General features: G+C 43.9%; 1 protein-coding gene across 1 annotated transcript in view; it reads left to right on the top strand.

Moving 5' to 3' along the window:
* Positions 1–10,384, top strand: part of phlpp1 (PH domain and leucine rich repeat protein phosphatase 1) — a 95,837-nt gene extending 85,453 nt beyond the window's left edge. Inside the window, 6 exon segments of the mRNA XM_072687248.1 lie at positions 118–280; positions 1,034–1,164; positions 1,269–1,385; positions 4,413–4,607; positions 5,053–5,281; positions 6,145–10,384. Coding sequence (XP_072543349.1) covers positions 118–280; positions 1,034–1,164; positions 1,269–1,385; positions 4,413–4,607; positions 5,053–5,281; positions 6,145–7,386 — 2,077 coding nt within the window. The 3' untranslated portion in view covers positions 7,387–10,384.
* Positions 10,385–13,889: the final 3,505 nt, after the last annotated feature.

Below are 13,889 nucleotides of genomic sequence, written 5' to 3' on the forward strand. Positions count from 1 at the left end.
GCTGATTTAAAGTGCAGTAATCTGTATTATTAATTATTATTGTTATAAAAATTAATATTAATTCATAATTAATGCTGACTCACTCTAATCACATGTGTCTCTGCTCTTGTTCTACAGTAAAATGGCGAAGCTGGAGGAGCTGGAGGAAGTGGACCTGAGTGGAAACAGGTTGAAAGCGGTGCCCACCACCATCCTAAACTGCAGACGCATGCACACCCTCATCGCTCACTCCAACGCCATTGAGGTGTTCCCAGAGGTCATGCAGCTCATGGACATGAAGGTTGGCCTACACACACACACACACACACACACACACACACACAAAATCTGCATTCTCAGTTAGGGCGTGGTAATAATGGTTGGCTAACACACACACACACACATATGAATGCACACACACACTCCAAGGCTTAAACTGCAATCAAGTGGTTTTGGTTTTGTGGGAAAAACTAGGTTCCCACCAGGAAGCACCGCATGAACACCCTCGCTCGAACCGTCCAGGTTGTGACGTATTTTTGACATGTCCAAACTGTAAAATATCAAATAATAATCACCAATTTGTGCATTAATACATTTTTATAACTTCAATTTCTACAAAATACATAGAAAAGCTTGACGAGCCTCATAGAAACCTACTGTACAACTTCACAGGAGAGGCTTTCAGTGGAGGTCACTGTAAAGCTACTAGCCGTATTGGAGCATTTCTATTGGTCCATTCATCATAAAATTAGGTCAAAAAGTGCAAAATGATACACATACATATATTTTGCATGACATCGACTTACTATTTGAATATATCTTAAACTCAAATAATTGGGCCTTTAAACACTGTGGCAGCCACCTCAGTGCCTAGGGAGCAGTTGAGGGTTGCGGGTCTTGCTTAAAGGCACCTCAGCCGTGAAAGTGTGGGTCCACAGCATTGAACCGGCAACCTTCCGGTCCCAAGCCCACTTCTCTAAGCTTCTCTCTCGAGTGCGATGTACGATTACACCAGGCATGTACAAGCTGTAACCCCCTCTCCTCCTCTCTGCAGTGTGTGGATCTGAGCTGTAATGAGCTGATGGAGATCACGCTGCCTGAGAATCTGCCTCCCAAACTGCAGGAGCTCGACCTCACAGGCAACCCACGACTCAACCTGGACCACAAAACCCTGGAACAGCTCAAGTGAGTCTTTCTTTGCATCAGTCACTTAGCTGATTAGCTGGATCAGGTGTGTTGGATCAGGGTTGGGGACCACTGGTATAACCGTCACATTTATTCTCCCACAGTAACATCCGCTGTTTCCGGATCGACCCGCCGCCAACGTCATTCTCCGCCAGCGAGGCAGCAGGGGGGCCGGCAGTGTGGAGTCATGGATACACGGAGGCGTCGGGAGTGAAGAACAAGTCAGTGACACATAAACACAGCGCTGCGCTTGAACACACTGTGCTGCATATAGTTCACAGTAAACAGGGCTGTGCAAAAATATTCGGCCTGACTAAAATATTTGTCCTGTCGTGTGTTTTTGCTGCGTTCCATTTGAACTGGGATGTCGGGATTTTTAAGTGGGATATTTTAACTGGAACGCCCCTACAAGTCAGATATCCTACATTACAGTGTTCTGACTGAGGTAAACTACAGGTCATGCTTTAGGTATTGTTATTATCACAGGTAAACTACAGGTCATGCCTTAGAGATTGTTATTACTACTGAGGTAAACTACAGGTCATGCTTTAGGTACTGTTATTATAACTGAGGTAAACTACAGGTCATGCTTTAGGTGCTGTTATAACTGAGGTAAACTACAGGTCATGCTTTAGGCGCTGTTATAACTGAGGTAAACTACAGGTCATGCTTTAGGCGCTGTTATAACTGAGGTAAACTACAGGTCATGCTTTAGGCACTGTTATAACTGAGGTAAACTACAGGTCATGCTTTAGGTGCTGTTATAACTGAGGTAAACTACAGGTCATGCTTTAGGTACCTGTTATAACTGAGGTAAACTACAGGTCATGCTTTAGGTACCTGTTATAACTGAGGTAAACTACAGGTCATGCTTTAGGCACTGTTATAACTGAGGTAAACTACAGGTCATGCTTTAGGCACTGTTATAACTGAGGTAAACTACAGGTCATGCTTTAGGTACCTGTTATAACTGAGGTAAACTACAGGTCATGCTTTAGGTGCTGTTATAACTGAGGTAAACTACAGGTCATGCTTTAGGTACTGTTATTATAACTGAGGTAAACTACAGGTCATGCTTTAGGTACTGTTATTATAACTGAGGTAAACTACAGGTCATGCTTTAGGTACTGTTATTATAACTGAGGTAAACTACAGGTCATGCTTTAGGCACTGTTATAACTGAGGTAAACTACAGGTCATGCTTTAGGCACTGTTATAACTGAGGTAAACTACAGGTCATGCTTTAGGTACCTGTTATAACTGAGGTAAACTACAGGTCATGCTTTAGGTGCTGTTATAACTGAGGTAAAGTACAGGTCATGCTTTATGTACTGTTCTTACTACTGAGGTAAACTACAGGTCATGCTTTAGGTGCTGTTATAACTGAGGTAAACTACAGGTCATGCTTTAGGTACTGTTATTATAACTGAGGTAAACTACAGGTCATGCTTTAGGTACTGTTATTATAACTGAGGTAAACTACAGGTCATGCTTTAGGTACTGTTATTATAACTGAGGTAAACTACAGGTCATGCTTTAGGCACTGTTATAACTGAGGTAAACTACAGGTCATGCTTTAGGTGCTGTTATAACTGAGGTAAACTACAGGTCATGCTTTAGGTGCTGTTATAACTGAGGTAAACTACAGGTCATGCTTTAGGCGCTGTTATAACTGAGGTAAACTACAGGTCATGCTTTAGGCACTGTTATAACTGAGGTAAACTACAGGTCATGCTTTAGGCGCTGTTATAACTGAGGTAAACTACAGGTCATGCTTTAGGCGCTGTTATAACTGAGGTAAACTACAGGTCATGCTTTAGGCGCTGTTATAACTGAGGTAAACTACAGGTCATGCTTTAGGTACTGTTATTATAACTGAGGTAAACTATAGGTCATGCTTTAGGCGCTGTTATAACTGAGGTAAACTACAGGTCATGCTTTAGGTGCTGTTATAACTGAGGTAAACTACAGGTCATGCTTTAGGTGCTGTTATAACTGAGGTAAACTACAGGTCATGCTTTAGGCGCTGTTATAACTGAGGTAAACTACAGGTCATGCTTTAGGTGCTGTTATAACTGAGGTAAACTACAGGTCATGCTTTAGGTGCTGTTATAACTGAGGTAAACTACAGGTCATGCTTTAGGCGCTGTTATAACTGAGGTAAACTACAGGTCATGCTTTAGGCACTGTTATAACTGAGGTAAAGTACAGGTCATGCTTTAGGTATTGTTATTATCATGGAGGTAATCAACAGGTCATGCTTTATGTACTGTTAAAATAAATCACAGTCAGCACTTTAGCTACAGTTATCGTCTCTGTAATATATATAGTAATATAATAATATATACAGTGCCAAAATGGCATGAACCTTGGCTTTTATTTACTAATTTGTTTGTTTGAAGCTAATAAATTAATGCTTAATTTTTAATAATGCTAATAAATTAATGCTTAATTTTTAATAATGCTAATAAATTAAGCATTAATTTTTTGACTAAAAACGCTCGCTCGAACCTTGGCCGGAGTTAGGCGGGGTTTCATCCACACAGCTCAGCTAACAAAGGCCTCGCTGAGTTAAATCAGGTCTTTTAAATGAGGAGGAACACTGAAGCCTGCAGTAGGTTTAGACCATCAGGACTACCATTTGTCACGGCACTAAACCACCAACACGCTGAACTCCCAGTAAAACTGCTTTTGGTCTGTAACCTACGATCCCACACGTCCAAATACAATTGTCCTCAGGTGGCCTAAAACTAGGTCCATGTCCATTAAGCTTCTCAGAAGATCTAGGCTCTTCAGTTTAATCATCATGTAGCAGCTGAAGATCGTTAACTGATCTTTGATCAGCATTATTACTCTCAAACTTGTGATAAATATTAGGGCCTGAGTGATAGGAAATCCATTATTTTTAAATAAATGGACGCATGTGTGAAGAACAGTCTAAAGATCTAAGGAAAGGTGCATTTACTTCTTCGCAGGAGTGGTTCTTCTAGGGTATCGCTCCTAGAACCCTTGGTAACCTTTATTTTATAAGTATAGTTTAACAGGGGGTTGTCAGATCCTTTTTTATCTGGACATTATTGTTCACCAATGCTGGTAAAAATATCAGTTCAGGGCTCTAGTAAACACTCCCGCACAGCCTGTGCTTCAAACGTCTGAATATTTCTGTCTTGGTTCAGGGATGTATGTCGCAAATTAGCTGCTCATTAAGGTATTTATCTTTGTGTGTGTGTGTTTGTGTGTGTGTTCAGGTTGTGTGTAGCAGCGCTGTCGGTGAGTAGTTTCTGTGGGAGTAGAGAAGCTCTTTACGGAGTGTTTGACGGGGACAGGAACGTGGAGGTGCCTTACCTGCTGCAGTGCACCATGAACGACATACTGGCAGAGGAGCTGCACAGGACCAAGAGCGAGGAAGACTACATGACCAACACCTTCCTCGTCATGCAGAGGTATGCAGGGCAGCTTTCACACACAAGGTGGCAGCACAGCATCATCTCACAGTCCCATTACAAATTGGATATCATGGGGGATGTGATTCAGTGCAACTAAAACATTATGAAAATAATTGTCTTACAGATACAATACCTTGACAAAAGTATTGGGACACCTCGTTTATGCTTTCTTCTGAAATTCTCCTGCTTTTGTTGGAGTACCTGTCTCTACTGTCCATTACATTATCTGCTCCAAAGAGTCCTATTCTATTGTCAGTACTTCTCTACAAGGTGCCAGCAATGGGTGCAACCTAAAGTAGCTGAATGCATTCATTTAGAAGGGGTGTCCACAGACATTTGGACATGTAGTGTGAATGTTTTACGATGCTTATTTGGGCTAAAGTCACCCATCACCAAATGCCATAGTGACCAAGTCTCCTTCACACTCTTTCTCATCACACAGGAAATTGGGCACAGCTGGGCAGAAGTTGGGCGGCTCGGCGGTGCTCTGTCACATCCGGCACGACCCAACGGACCCAGCAGGCTGCTTCACACTCACGGCGGCCAACGTGGGCAAGTGCCAGGCGGTGCTGTGTCGGGACGGCAAGGCACTGCCGCTGTCTCTGCTACACAACATCGGCCTGGAAGAGGAGTACAGTCGAGTCCGGCAGCACAAGGCCATCATCACAGAGGTAAACTACAGTTAGCGCTTTAGCTACAGTTTTTAATGACCGATGTAACTATAGTATGTTATCATCACCGAGAAAACTACAGTTGGCGCTGTAGTTATAGATATTATCACTATGGAAACTACAGTTAGCGCTGTAGCTATAGATATTATCACTAAGGAAACTATAGTTAGCACTGTAGCTATAGATATTATCACTAAGGAAACTACAGGTAACAATTTAGGTAAAGTACTGTTACTGAGTAAACTACAATTAGCGCTGTAGCTATAGATATGATCAGTAAGGAAACTATAGTTAGCACTGTAGCTATAGATATTATCACTAAGGAAACTACAGTTAGCAATTTAGCTATAGATATTATCACTAATGAAACTACAGTTAGTGCTGTAGCTATAGATATTATCACTAATGAAACTACAGTTAGTGCTGTAGCTATAGATATTATCACTAAGGAAACTACAGGTAACCCTTTATGTACAGTACTATTACTGAGTAAACTACAGTTAGCACTGTAGCCATGGTTACAGTTACTGATGTATACCACAGCATAACACTTTAGGTAAAGTTATTATTACAGTCATGAACAGCAGTTTTCAGTGTAGTTAATGTTATAACCAGCAGCTAGCGCTTTAGCTACAGTTAACATCAATGAAGTGAAATACAGCTAGCGCTTTAGCTACAGTTATGATTACTATGCTAAATTACTGTTAGCCGGGGGCACCGTATGGGGCTTGTGACTGACAGGTGATTATGTTGGCAGAATTATCAGAGTTGTGGAGCCTAGTGTTCGTATTTTTTCATAGGGCCCAGAACCCTGACTGCGCCCCTGCTGTTAGCACCTGACAATCGTTTCTTTCCTTTCACAGGACAACAAAGTGAACGGAGTGACGGACTCCACTCGCATCATGGGCTACTCCTTCCTCTACCCAGCTGTGCTCCCTCGGCCGTACGTCCACACGCTCCCGCTCACACCCCGAGACGAGTTCTTCATCCTGGGCAGCCGCGGCCTGTTTGAGGCGCTGGACCCGGACGAAGCGGTGGAGGCTGTACGGAAGGTCCCAGACGCTCTGGCCGCCGCCAAGAAGCTGTGCACTCTGGCGCAGGCGTACGGCTGCACGGACAGCCTGAGTGCCGTGGTGGTGCAGCTGAGTGTGGCGGAAGACTGCTGTTGCTGCTGCTGTTCCTCCGCTGCTCCCCAGCCGCCCCCCAGTCCTGGACCGGGCCTCTACCCACCATCCTCCTCCGCAGGTGTGCCGCCATCCTCCTGCAGTGAAATCAGCTCTGAGGTCAGCGCCTCCGAGATGAGTTCGGAAGTGGGTTCCACCGCTTCCTCGGATGAGCCCCAGATGCTGCTCCAGGAAGCTCACCTCCACCTCCACCAGCAAGCCCACCAACCCCTGCAACCGAACCTGAACACCCGCCTTCTCCCGTGCTGCTCGCTCCACCCGGCCTCCTCCAGCACGACGCCGGCCACCTCCTCTACGGTGGCGACCTCCATCATGGCAGCGGCTAGCTCCTTCCAGCGGCAGCTGTCCAGCGCCACCTTCTCCAGCGCTCTTTCGGACAACGGCCTGGACAGCGAGGACGAGGAACCCATCGCTGGAGTCTTCTCCAACGGCAGCCGAGTGGAGGTCGAGGCTGACATCCACTGCCTGCACCTCCTGTCACCTCCGCCTCCGCCACCTCCTCCACCTTGCACCCCTGAGGCACCTGAAGAGGCTGGTCCCGGCGACCCAGGACCTGAAGTGGCAACAACTATCAGTGCTGAAGGTTCAAGTGCTGTGAAGCAAAATGAGAAAGCGGGGACTCCCACAGCTGGACCAGCCACAGAGGTCCTGAGCAAAACCCTGGCAGGGAAGAGGAGGGGCAACGGCTCGGTGGCGCCGCAGGAAAGGAGCCACAACCTAATCGAAGTGGCGGCTGAGGCGCCCTCCAAAAAACCTGGTGGATACTTTACGGCACCGGCACAACCTGACCCAGATGACCAGTTCATTATCCCGCCTGAGCTGGAGGAGGAGGTGAAGGAAATCATGAAGCAGCATCAGCAGGAGCAGCAAAGGCCCACCAAGAGCGATCAGCCTGCGGACTATTATGACACACCACTCTAATAAAACACACACTCGCACCACAGAGCCGGGGTCATCACTTCTGGTCCTACAGGGCAGCACAGAGTCCAGCACAGATCTCTCCTGACTTACCCCTGTTATAACTCATCAGGGCTGGGCTTCCCAAAAGCATCTTCGCTCAAAGCTGGTGGTGATGTTTCTGGGAATCTGGGCCCAGATAATAAAACCAGGGCTGAGCAGGAACTCCCCAAACTGTGCTTGCTCCAGCTTTCCATGTTTAAAAATAAAGGAGCCTACAGAGGTTCTTTGTGAGAACCTTTTAAAGGATGGAGAACTATTTTTGTTAAGAGATTTAATAGAACGTTTATAAAGATTAAAGAATCTCCATATACTGTAAGGATTTGCTCCTAGTACCGCACACCAAGCCAAGAACCATTTAGGAACTTTTATTTTTAAGTCTGCAGGACCAGGACTCATGACACCTGAGCACTTAGAGCAGCGATCAGTAACCATGTGCTTAGGGACCTACAGATGACCCACAAGGACGGGCTAACACTGGCCAGCACGCCTGATTCAGCTCATGAAGGGCTTGATAATTGCTTAATGAGCTGGACCAGGTGTTTCTCGGGGGTTGAGCAGTGTTACCCAGGTCCATTCCTGGAGCAGCTCTGCACTGTTTTCCTAGTTGTGGCCAACCTGAGTGTGTGGAGGGTGGGAACGGTGGCCGGTAAGCTAATTCTTCAGGTGTAGAGGACAGTGCAGGTGTGCCTTAGGACTGGCGTTTGGATCCTTTGCTGTGAAAAGGCCAGCCTGCTCCTCAGTGCCCACAGTGTTGGGTTCAGAGCTGGACAGCGCCACCTTATGAAGTGTTCTCCTTGAAGGGGAAGTCCACCAGCCTATCAAAAGTTCTGCATAATTCAGTCACATTGAGAAAGAAACAAAGTCATTAAGAGTGGTAGATAGACTTTACAGGCTCTTTACAGACTCTTTACAGGCTCTTTACAGGCGTCTGTACAGTGGTGGTGATGGGCATGGGGTGGCTATTTTGCTGTACTACCTGTTACACTATCTTAATAGATTGCCGGTTCATTCCCAGTGATGCCACAGCCATCAGTGGCTGCCCCAGAGAGCACAGTTGGGTGGGTAGGATCACATAGCCAGTGGGGGTCTGGTAGCTGATGTAGCAGAACTGGCGGCATTGGTATAACCTGTAGAAGAAATTGGAAATGATGAAAACTGGAGTGAAAATTGGGTTAATTAATATTAAAAAAAATAATAAATCATATGCACGGTCACTTCAAAATCTTGTATCTCCAAAACAGCCACTTTACATGAGAAGGCCTTCTTAAAAAAAACCTTCTTAACTATCAATAATAGTCTATGTAGAAAGATTTTATCCCTAGTCACTTTGGAGCATTTCTATTAGCCCATTCATCATGGGATTCTGATGTAAAGCGCAACTGCCAAAAGTCAAAAACAGCAAAAATGTGGACATACAAGGTTTTTTGTGACTGTGACCATGTATTTCAGGCCACAATCTTACCTTAAAAACTAGCATAATTCAAAATGTCAGGCATCAGGAAGTGTATTATGAGCCGTGCCGTACAGTGACTGTCCGTGAGGGCGCATCAGACCACTCTTATTGACTTTGTGTTCCCCTTTAACAGAGAACCAGTGTATGGATTGTATCCCGTAGGAGTGTCGGTCCTCTGTGGAGTCAAATAAGCGCTCATGCTTTAGGAAATGATGCGTTAGTGTGTTAATTTTTTTTGTTTATTATGGAAGATGCCACTTTAGACTCCGTACACAAGCCCGTCATGGGGGAGTGTCTCGGAATGACGCTGTCACAGGCTGCTCCAGCGGAGACGTCCTTAACTCACACGGCCTGCGGTACGCACCCAGAACCTGCAGCGGCGTCCATCGAGCATCATTGAGCCCATGTGAAAGGCGTGACTGGGTCCCAAGACCCCGGTTCCTGCAAGCCGACCAACAGGAACGCACATCAGCCAATCCCTTTAAGAGACTCCTCCAATCCCTGCCCTGCACACTACTCTGTGCCACACCCCTTTAAGAGCTGAAGCAGTTCACTACTGATCTACTGACTGTTTAGCATTTATTTACATACAGAAAAAAGCAGTGTCTATAGAGCTCAACACTAGTCTTGCGATGTTAACAGCGCATTACCACACGACGAAATTCTGGATTTTATGATTTTCTTTTTTTTTCTTGTTGTTATTATTATTATTATTATTTTAAATTTACCATATCTCTTTTTTATGTGAGGAAACGCTGCAAGAGACTTCTAAGAGATGATTAAAGAAAAAAGAAAAAGAAAAGCAATGCTCTGAATCGTTTGGTTTGAGATGGACGGTGATGTGTAGTACACACCAGTAATACCACGCTTATCTGTTGTAGATAGGGCACTTATGTAAGACTGTATTTCTTCACTAAATCAAGGCTTCGGGCCTGTAAAAGTAGAAATTTAGTAGTAATTGGAAAGACTAACTCCTAGGAGTTGCTTACTCTTTTATGGTGACCTAGTCACTTTTTTTTACTAATCTTCTCTGCGAGAAATGGTGATTTTCGTTTTTTCGTTTTCATTTTTATTTGATTTATTTTATTTTTTGTTGGGTTTTTTTTGTTTGTTTGTTTTCCAATGATTGTAAATAAGAAATATTGTATACGGATGCTTTTTAAAGGAACTGTGTGTCTATGACAAGCTTATTCCTTCCTCATACATGCAAGTACACATCTGTATTCCGAGCATTAACACACACACAAACGGAGGACATCAAAACGAACTGCACATTATGCTCAGTCTTGTCGTCACTGTCCGGTTAGCCACAGACACACACAGAAATACACACACAGATACAAACACAGATACACACACACACACACACACACATCATACTCCCTTTGTCACCAGCATGACTGTCAAGTCCAGAAATGCAAACAAAGTTGATCTGTTAGGAGTTGTAAGCAAACCACACAGAAAGTTCCTGTTTTTGTTATAATAAATCTTAAATTTATCATTCTACAGCTTCTTGTTCTGATGCATTTTTGGGACACATCGGGGATCCGGGTTAGAATTCAACGCTTAAGAGCCCTTTCTCTGTTAATTTGAATTAAAATTAGCATGGATGTTATGGTTTAGGCATATTGTCAATCAGTATGTTTCCCCTGGCAGTAGTGGATCAACAGTTAGAAGGTTGTGGGTTCGAGACCCAGCAAGGCACTTCACCCTCTCTGCTCACCTGCCCACCACTCCGGGCATGTATGCTCATATGTCACTGTGTGTGGATATGTTTGTGTGTTCACTGCACGGACTGGTTAAAGGCAAGTTCCATCTGTGTCCAGGACAATTGGTAAATAGGGTTATCTTGTCTTGTCCAAGGTCACCTGACAGGATTTTCTAAGCTAGGAGGGGAAATATGATTGACAAGACGCCTCAACTAACAGTTGGACTGGGAGCCAGACTCTACTGTTGAGCTTAATTCAGCCAACACTGACTGAGGGAGGTGCCTACCCTGCAGACCCCTGTGAAGAGCTTGCAATGCAGTGGGTGGTTAGTATATGGGTGAAGGGGATGGGTATTAGGTGTGTATTTTTATTATTATTATTATTTAAATCTCGTTATTTTCCCTCGTTACAGAGGGAAGTGTCTGGCTCAGGGCTGCTCAATCCTGGTCCTGGAGGTCTACCACCCTGAAGAGTTCAGATCCAACACAGCTGACTCTAATGTTCAGTTGCTCCTGGTGGTCTTCATTGCCTGGATCAGGTGTTAGTGCTAGATTCAGGTTGGAGCTAAACTCTGCAGGGTGGTAGATCTCCAGGACCAGGATTGAGCAGCCCTGGTCTAGCTGATTATCTCGATGAAGAGGTTGTAATGCAGTGGGTGATTAGAATTGCAGTAAGGGGAATGGGTCGGGTATAAGGTGTAGGACAGTTTTCATATTTTTCTGTAGTATTTAATATTTAAATGAACTAAATGCTGTATGATGGTGCTAATGTGTCCATCATGGAATCCACGGTGCTTTCTTTATTGTAGCAGAGGGGCTTGAGGAACTTTTAAGAGCATCTGTACAAAACCTCAAGCTTAAAGAGCATACAGCTGAAAGACTTCTGCTTGGAGGAGTAGGAACATTTACAGTCACACGATTAAAGACATTTCTTTAGTTTTATGTGTTTAGTTACATTTTTAGTTAAAATTAGTTAAATTACCTTAATCTCTCAGTATAGTTCAAATGTATTCAAAAGTATTGGGACACCTGCTCATTCAGTGTTTCTTCAGAAATCAAAATTAATTAAAAGAAAGAGTTGATTTTGATTGTACTTTTGTTGGAGTAACTGTCTCTACTGTCCAGGAAAGAAGGATTTCTACTAGACTTTGAAGGAGCATTGCTGTGAGGATTTGATTGCATTTAGCAACAAGAGTGTTAGTGAGGTCAGCACAGAAAGTTGTAGAGCCTGTTGAGCTTCAGCAGGAATCTTGGTGACGATGGTGGGTTCGGTCCCATTACGGAAGGCGGTCTTGCTAGAGTGCATCATGGAACCACGTAGTATGTAGTCATAGGGCACGTTCAGATTGCTGCAGGTGGTGTCGTCGTATTTGTTGAAGTTGTGCTCCCTGCCTGAGTGATATGTGATGTAAATGAATGGAGGATCCTGTCTTATTTACACCTCAGACAGTTAGGGCCCTATCTTACACCATGCGAAGTCGGGTCGCGATGCTAATTGCTATCTTACACCCCACCAACTGTCTATTTTCACTCTTTCTGCTTGCATCGTTTAAACAGCAGCGCTGCTTGTGAATATATCTACGCTGTCTGTCTGTCTATCTATCTGTCTGTCTGTTTCTATCTATCTGTCTATCTGTCTGTCTGTCTGTCTATCCATCTGTCTGTCTGTTTCTATCTATCTATCTGTCTGTCTATGTGTCTGTCTGTCTATCTATCTGTCTGTCTGTTTCTATCTATCTATCTGTCTGTCTGTCTGTATCTATCTATCTGTCTGTCTATCTGTCTGACTATCTGTCTGTCTATCTGTCTGACTAGTGGTTGGTGTGGTGCAACAGATAACACCACTACCTGCCAGTGAGCTACCACACCATTTGGGAGACTGGGGTTCGATTCCTGCTCTGGGTGGCCATGCTGCGCTACACCAATAAGAGTCCTTGGGCAAGACTCCTAACACTACATTGGCCCTCCTCTGTAATACCAGTAACCATGTAAGTCTCTCTGGATAAGAGCGTCAGCTAAATGCCGTAAATGTAAATGACTGTCTGTCTGTATCTATTTATTTATTTGTCTGTCTATCTATCTATTAGTCTGTCTGACTGTGTCTATCTTTCTATCCATTTATCTTTCTATATGTTTATCCATCTGTCTATCTATCTGTCTATCTATCTATCTATCTGTCTGTCTGTCTGTCTGTCTGACTGTCTGACTGACTGACTCTCTGTTTTTATCTATCTGTCTGACTGTCTGTCTATCTGTCTGACTGTCTGTATCTATTTATTTGTCTGTCTGACTGTCTGTCTGTCTGACTGTCTGACTGACTCTGTTTCTATCTATCTGTCTATGTATGTCTGTCTGTATCTATCTATTTGTCTGTCTATCTGTCTGTCTGTCTGTATCCATTTATTTGTCTGTCTGACTGTCTGTCTATCTGTATCTATTTATTTGTCTGTGTCTATCTGTCTATCTTTCTATCCATTTATCTATCTGTGTTTATCTATCTGTCTATCTGTCTGTCTGTCTGTCTGTCTATCTGTCTCAAATGAAAACATACTCTATGCTTTTTTTTTTAGCAGCAGGGTGGATAGATCAAGTTTTGGCGAACATTGGCGAGTCATTTCCTCTTCACTCATCTTGTGGTTCTGCTCTGCTACGACGTGGTTGAGCTTGCTAGGACGGCCTGACCTGGTCATGTTGGTCAGTTGTTTCACTTTTTTCTGAAGGCCTCAGAGAGCTCTCTGGATCTGGCCATGGTGATCTTCTTCACCCCTCACTCACTTCAACCATCAATCAGGAGCAGACCAGACTAAACGTCTGAGGTTTAAATAAGACTCCAGACTCCTCCAGAATAATCCTCTCCAACCATGTTCTGATCATCTGCAGCTGATCTTCTGCTCCTGCTTCTGATTCTACACATTGGAAGTAGTAATAAATGTGTGTGTGTGTGTGTGTGTGTGTGTGTGTGTGTGTGTGTGTGTGTGTGTGTGTGTGTGTGTGTCTGTGTGTGTGTATATATAAATGAAGATTAAAGACATTTCTTCAGTTGTGTGAGTTTAGTTAGATTACATTTATCTCTTAATATCATAATTATTTTACTTTTACAATATTAGAACCCTTTTTGGCCACCAATAGTAGTATCAAATAGTATCTGTTCAGTAATGGTCTTGTGATAGTTTCCAGTAATCAATGGGTTTCCCCTCAAATGACCATTGAGTGACCGTAGTAGCAAGCAGGTGTAGCTTTTTCTGAGAAGCTACAGCTGCTGTGTTTGTGTTTGTGCTGATTCTCTGCGTAAGAGTAAAGACC

Source organism: Salminus brasiliensis, chromosome 9, assembly GCF_030463535.1.
Source record: "Salminus brasiliensis chromosome 9, fSalBra1.hap2, whole genome shotgun sequence".
NCBI lineage: Eukaryota > Metazoa > Chordata > Actinopteri > Characiformes > Bryconidae > Salminus > Salminus brasiliensis.